Source organism: Sinocyclocheilus anshuiensis, unplaced genomic scaffold (assembly GCF_001515605.1).
Source record: "Sinocyclocheilus anshuiensis isolate Anshui unplaced genomic scaffold, SAMN03320099.WGS_v1.1 scaffold776, whole genome shotgun sequence".
NCBI classification, from domain to species: domain Eukaryota; kingdom Metazoa; phylum Chordata; class Actinopteri; order Cypriniformes; family Cyprinidae; genus Sinocyclocheilus; species Sinocyclocheilus anshuiensis.
In genome coordinates, this window is record NW_015555808.1 from 569,961 (window position 1) to 577,266 (window position 7,306).

A 7,306-nucleotide genomic window follows, 5' to 3' on the forward strand; every position below is an offset into this window, starting at 1 on the left:
AAGCTACTTGGTTTGGAAGCCTTTTTGGGGCCACTGTCTCTTCATTTTCATAAATCTTCATCTATCGGCAGATGTCAAAACAAGAAAAGCAAAAAATACACTTTATAATACAATTTTAAAAATGTATGTCTTTACATTTTTGCAAAAAGCAAATAAGTAAAAATAAACCACAATGGGAAAAATCAGAAACCACGTGAAATGCTATTAAAAACCCCCAAATATAATTATCTTATGTAAAAACATACACTAGCTGTTATTTCCATATATCAGTCGATATCAAAACAACAACAACAGCAAACTCACTTTAAAATAGTTATAGCTATGAGTCAAATGGAACTTAATCATTACCCAGATTCATTCATTCTAAGAACTTAGTTTTTAAGCCTGACAGTCATCATTTCTCTTGGGAAAAATAAATATTACCTTTGTGTCAAGTTTAGACATGGCTCCTTAGTAACAATATTTTGTGTACAAGCACAATTGTATGTATAATAAGGGAGTGTTTTAGTAGTGATTGCACCAGGACTGGTGAAGCGAGATCACTGGAAATTTCCAGAACACAGAGGTAAGAGCATGTACCGGGGTGGATAATGACCCAACTAGAGCAAGAGAGCTGAAAAATCATTCCACTGAACATCCATCCACCACAAATCAAAGTAAACAGCCAAAAACTATGAGCTCTAACATTTGCTTTACCACCTTTTTTCTTTATCTGATTATTTAATAGATTTATATGACAAATGATTTGTTGATGTTGTCTACTCATATTCATCTACCACAGATTTTACCCCACCGATAAACTGACATCACAAAAGGTTCAGAATAATACAAATAGAATAGAATAAAATCATGAATAAACTTGCATGCAGCAATATATACTATAATAATATTTACAACCTTCAATTATATTTTCAAAGTTGAGCACACTGTAAAATTTCAAAACCTCATTAAGCTGTTAAATGGTGAAAACATTTTTAGTGGACGTGCAAAACCAACTGATCACATTTTGATTACACTTGCTCACTCATGGGCATGGACTTTAAAAGACTAAACAGACTGAATAAAAGACCGCAACACACTGACCTTGGGATCATCTCTCCATCTTCATACAGTTCTCCAACAGACAAAATATGAGTGTGTTTAACAGAGTGCAAGTGATTTTCTGGTCTCATTCTGACCAACTAGCCAGTCAATCTCTCCTCTCCCATATCTTTTTTTTTTTTCATAACTATTCAGTACATTACACTAGAGCATTCCAGAGATCCCATGTCATTACACGGGTATGTCTTTATTTGCTCATTAGGTTAACATGTCAGCCTTCGATTCCTCCATTGTACGGGGAGGGCGGGGGACTGAGCTTGCCCAGTTATGGTGCGCAACGGAGGGTTGCCTGGTTGCATCATCTCAGACACAGCTTTCCTGATACTATAAATAGGGTGAGGTCACTCGCCCCGCCCCCAGTAGTAGTTCACGTCCTCCAGCCATTATAAAAAGGAGTGATGCAACGAGCCGGCGACAACTGTAACTTTAGCAGCTGAACGCGAGAACACTCCAGTCGGAGGAGAGCATCACAACACACGCGTTTTATTCAGTCAAAATAAGGTGAGCGACAACATTGTTTCACGTGTTATTTATGGGTTTTGTTGTAACTGTTCTAGAACACACTGTGGAAAATGTCTACGCTATGTTCTGATAAATAAACTCAGCCAGTGACTGATTTCAATACAACTGTGTTTTGGGGACAAACGATTGTAGGCTACTTATTATAGTTCATTTTATAGGCATAGTGTAATCTTTTATGTTGTTTATGTTTATGTTTTATTGTATTTAATTGTTATCTCATAATAATCGTAGTCCTCTAGAATAGTTGCAAAACGTGCGGAACTGGGCTGCGGTAACTCATGTTGAAATATTTGAATAACTGATTATTTTATGTAGCTAGTTCTGTTGGCGAATCGTTATAGCCGACTGTAAAAATATTTACAGCAATAACAGCTTATTTTAACGATCACATAGAGATTTCAGTGTAACCGGATTAGAGTTTATTAAACAGTTAAAGATGATGATTTTACCGGCTATACTGATTATGATTGTAGACCTGCGGTGCATATAATTAGAACATATATTTTAAAGATAATACGAGTATAGTAATTGAATATTTCAATAAATATGTGTCTGATATATTCTAGCCTATATCAGTTATATGTAACTTATACAACTGTTGTCAGAACCTAAAAAAATACCCTAAAATAACATATTGTGATGTTAAAAACATTACGGAATAGCACATTGTACTTGCCATTACATTGTATTATTTTAATATACTAACTTATTTGAGCTATTAAAGTCTGCAATGTAAAATCACTGTAAAATGTACTGAGAATAACACATGTGGTAGCCTACAATTGAAGGCTAAATGACTTTAAACTTTAATCTTATAAAACATTAACTTTCTAGCAACTGTTTATAAATAATAATGTAAACATATAGTTTTATAAACATAAAACACCATAAGGATTACAATATACAACATTAAAATGATACTATAAGAATTAACTAAACAAAATAAGATTGGGAATATCCCTTACTCACTAAATCATAAGGGGGTTTACTTTCTGTAATTTGAACATATTTAAGCAGTATATTTATTGCCTTGTTAAATATAATATTTTCTCCATAAATGATTAATAAAAATAAAAACTGTTTATAATAAATCATAAATATATGCATATATTTAATGCAATTATACATTCATACTTTTTATTTCTGAAATACATATTTACATTTACTGTTAAAATACATGTATTGACATAATATAATTTTTCAGATTTAAAACAGTTTTTTACTGTAGCATTTTCACATTCTTATTACATTACTAACTTTTTACAGTTAAGTCAGTAGTCTAATCTTTTTTTGAGAAGGTGGTAGAGTTTGTATCTGACTACAGAAAGTTTCCTTATTAAGACCATGATTTAAATCTTGCTTCAAATGTTTTAGATTTCGGAATGATGCTTCAGCATCCTGGTTTCGGTCCCTCGGAGATCAGTGCGACTGCTTTGGTCCCCTGCCTCTCCCCGCCCGGCTCACTCACGCTGGACGACTTCACCAACTTCACTCCATTAGTGAAAGAGGAGCTGCGCTACGCCATTCAGAACAAACGCCTGTCCAACGGCATGAGCACCCTGACCACTGACCGAGCGTGTATGAACACAGAACGCCCCACTGAACTACCTGTGATGAAGCGTGAGGTAAGAACGACTCGTTTACAGTTAGAACATTGAATCAAATGTGATTTCTTGTATTTCACATTAGTTATATTGAGTAACACGCATGTAGAAAAGCCATGCTTGCACAATACACTTGTTCATCCACTTGTGGAGCTAATTCAGAATCATTAGGCCGTTTCGCTTTCATAAAATCAATATGTATTACACTAGGTATATTTGAACGTATGTGATAAATATTGTCATTTCAGACCAATCCAGTGGAGAATGAAAGGAGAAAAAGAAGGAGAGAAAGAAACAAAATTGCAGCAGCGAAATGCAGAAACAAGAAAAGGGAGACAACAGACCATTTACAAAAGGTATTCTTTATGTTATTTTCTCTTTATTATATTTAAGTTGAATTTAAAACATTTTATTTTTATACTTTTATATTATTATTTTTGTATTATTATTATTTTTGTTATTTATATTTAGAATATATATTTAATATTATTATGATTTTATTTTTTTAAATATGATTTTATTTACAATATTTTTTCATATTTCTAAAATATTACTTCTTGAATTGTTCACTCATATATGTTCTATAAATGGCTTTTATTTTAATTCAGGAGTCAGAGAAGTTGGAGTCCGTCAATGCTGAGTTGAAAGCCCAGATTGAGGAGTTGAAGAACCAAAAGCAGCAGCTAGTTTATATGCTCAACCTGCATAGGCCCACCTGTATTGTCCGTGCTCAGAACGGCCAGACTCCTGAAGACGAGAGGAAGCTCTTCATCCAGCAAATCAAAGAGACCACCCTGCAGGGTCTGAATCTTACCACAAGTGGACCAACACACACCTCAATACCAACTAGCTGTGGGCATCTCTAAATCACAAGCTGTATAGGCAAGAAGCTAATGGTTTGGCAGTCCTTGCCAAGGAACGCTGGAAGGTTCACCCACGTTATAAAGGACTAAACACGGGCGCCTGCCATGCTGCCAGTTAAGGTCGATCTGATGTACACTGAAAGAGACTGTTAAAGCACTAAAGTGTCGAAGGACTTATTTAAATGTGTTCGTAATTGTATGTATGTTTAACATGATATGCTTTTTATATGCACCAAAGCCTGATGTCATGTTGATGCTAGAACAACATGATTTCATTTATTTATCAGCTTGTTGGTTAAATGAAACCCTGGCGGTGTGTTTGACAGCAAGTACTATTCTAGTGAGAGAAAAACAAATGTAGTCATTTGCGTGTATCTTTTTCATTTATTGGCAAGACATACAGGGTGACGAAGTTGTTCAGTTTAGTTACATATTTATCTGTGGCCTCTGCCTTGTTAGGTGTCCACATAACCTGCCACATGAAGTATTTCAAGCTGCTACTAATCGCTCAGGACTTGGCCTATATATATATTGCAGGAAACTCATTAAATAGACAGATCAAATAACAGGGAAGTCGACACGAAGTGGACTTTGAGACAATGAGGTGTCCCGCACACTACTTACAAGGAAGTTTCTACCCTTCATCACTGAAAGCCTTCTCGCTATGACCTCAAACGTCTGACTATGTTGTTGTTACAATGCTGTGAGCAGGAAGATCTGCATTTGTCAGCCTACTGTAAAAAAAAAAAGGAGTGTTTTGTGCTATTAGCAAGGACATACTTATTTTCTGATATTGCATTTTTCATATACTGTAGCTGTGTGTTGTTATTGTCTAGATGCACAAACCTCTACACTCCCAACTGGCTAACGTTCTGACAAGGTTCTGTCAAAATTAAGAGCGAACCTCCAGTAACATTAATAGAATGTTCATTCAAAGTTATGTGGTCTTTAATAATGTTCTCAAACCCATCTTGGAATATCTTTTTCTGAAACGTTTTAGTTGGTTTCATAACATTCAGAGAACATTCAAAGGTAATGTTCCCATAATGTTTGCAAACGGTTTAAATGGAGCGTCCCCTTAATGGTTTCTCTAACATTCGCATAACCCAGGAAAATAATAATAATAAATCAAATAAAAAACAGGACGTTTTAAACTTTCACAGAAGATTCAGAAATAACTTAATGGGAATGTTAGCAAAACCTACTTGGAACATATTTTAGTTAGCTGGGCTTATCCTAAAGAAAAAAACTTGAAGTAAATCTCTGTCTGGTTATGTTCCTAGATCATGTGTCAAGCAATTTTAGTGTCACGTATTGTTGTTAGTGAAGAAACACATACTGCAAGACATCTGATCAGGCCTGTGACTGCATTTCCTAATATTACAGAAAGGTGTACTAAAGTATAAAAATCGCTCCATTTATATGAAACCGAGGAAAACACCTAATCTTTTCACAAACTTCTCCCTCATGTTTAAATTTATGCATAGTTGCATTGTTTAAATGTATGTTCTGTCATGTACTGAAAGGTTAAGTGACGCAGGCGTCAGGAAGCTTTTTTCCTCTTTTTTTTGTATTTGTTTAAACAGGCATATCACAAAATGTGGTACTACTGACATTAAATGTGTAATGAAAACATGCGTTCTGTTTGTGGTTAAATCCGAATTTATCACGTCATTGGTGTCCATGTCAAAGTATTCAAGTGCAATTGCTACCAAAAGTCATGATTGAGAAGATAATGGCCTGTAAAATTCAATTACATATTTATATGAAATATGTATGGCTTCATTTTGACTGTCTCTTGTTTGTTTTTGATACTTTATTAATAAAAAAAAACTATACCATCTATAATTGAGTCATTCTGTGCTGGTTTTATTTAAGTCAGATGTGATTTAATACAACTGAATCAACCTGATTACATCAGATGAGGCAACACCTTAACATTGTTAGCCTACTTTTTAAAGTGTACTTGTCGTGCTCAAAAAGCAGCACCATTTATGGTTGTTTTGAGTAATTTGTGGTAGGGCAAGTCTGCACATGTATAACCTGAGAGACATGCCAATTGTAACCATGAGGTTGATCGAGTTCATCCTGCCAGAGAGCAATGATTCAGCATTTTCTGCTGATTTAAATTTTTATTTTTGAAGGTGGGTGGATTTCATACAAGGGAAACGTATTATTATTGTTTTGGAACTAATTAAAAGTGGGAATTGCATCAGAAGATGGTAATCTTAAAAGCCTCCTGGAATTCCATGGAAAGAACAAAGCTGCTAGAGAACTCTTAGCTGTGTACTTATTATTACTATCAATCTTATTATTGAATTCATCTAAGTTAATAAAAAGCTTTGCAATCTTTCATTGCATGCCATCATTGCTTTGTACTCCACCCTTTCTATGAACCACAATAAAAACAGTCGCTTTTGGCCTTTTTTATTCGTGTCATTTTGTTTGCACACATCCCTTAAAGTAAAAAAACATATGGGGCAATCATGTCCAAGTTGCTGCTCGTTGCTTAATCATTGCTGATGTGGACTGATGTCAGACATGTGATAGTGAACTCTCAGAAATGACTCTCGGACAACTTCCACCTCTTCCACCTGAGAACATATAGAGCCCATAATAAACATGAAACACTGTATCATCATCACCGAGAATTAAACACTCTTTGTTCACATTTGTTTCCCAATCAGTGCAATGAAACGAAACTGAATCACTACTTCTAATCAAAACTATTCAACTATACATATTACACTTTGGAAATGATCAGCCTACAGTATACATGATATGGAATTGATATTTTTAAAACAGTATAAAATGATAAAAAAAGTTTAACGTAGACTTAATATTTTAAAAAATATACAATTGTAAATGTTTTGAATGCGTAATAAAACCAAGCCTTTATGAAATCTAATCTAGAATATCTATTTAACATGCCTTTTTAAACACCCAGATTCCTAACATCATGAACTGACTTTCACCATATAACACAAGTGCACTTTGCCCTGCCTGAATATGAACCAACATAGTCACAGCCTTTGGTAACAAATGCAATCAGAGGAAACTTCACATTCTGATGCAAGCATTAAAACTGTTGCAATGGAATCTACAGATGCCAAATAGGGTGTTGTAATGCTATTTCAAGCATCTCCTTTAAACATTATTTTAATGATAATGATTTTAAAGTGTTGATGTAATGCATTCATGACTGACAGGTTCTTA

The 7,306-nt window shown here is 34.5% G+C and overlaps 1 protein-coding gene across 1 annotated transcript; it reads left to right on the top strand.

The window, feature by feature from the left end:
- Nucleotides 1-1,480: 1,480 nt before the first annotated feature.
- LOC107675088 (cyclic AMP-dependent transcription factor ATF-3-like) lies at nt 1,481-4,839 on the top strand. The gene is made up of 4 exons (XM_016469298.1): nt 1,481-1,602; nt 2,998-3,248; nt 3,476-3,583; nt 3,836-4,839. Exons 2-4 carry the CDS (start codon nt 3,006-3,008, stop codon nt 4,091-4,093), a joined length of 609 nt encoding a protein of 202 aa, XP_016324784.1. The 5' UTR covers nt 1,481-1,602; nt 2,998-3,005; the 3' UTR covers nt 4,094-4,839.
- Nucleotides 4,840-7,306: the final 2,467 nt, after the last annotated feature.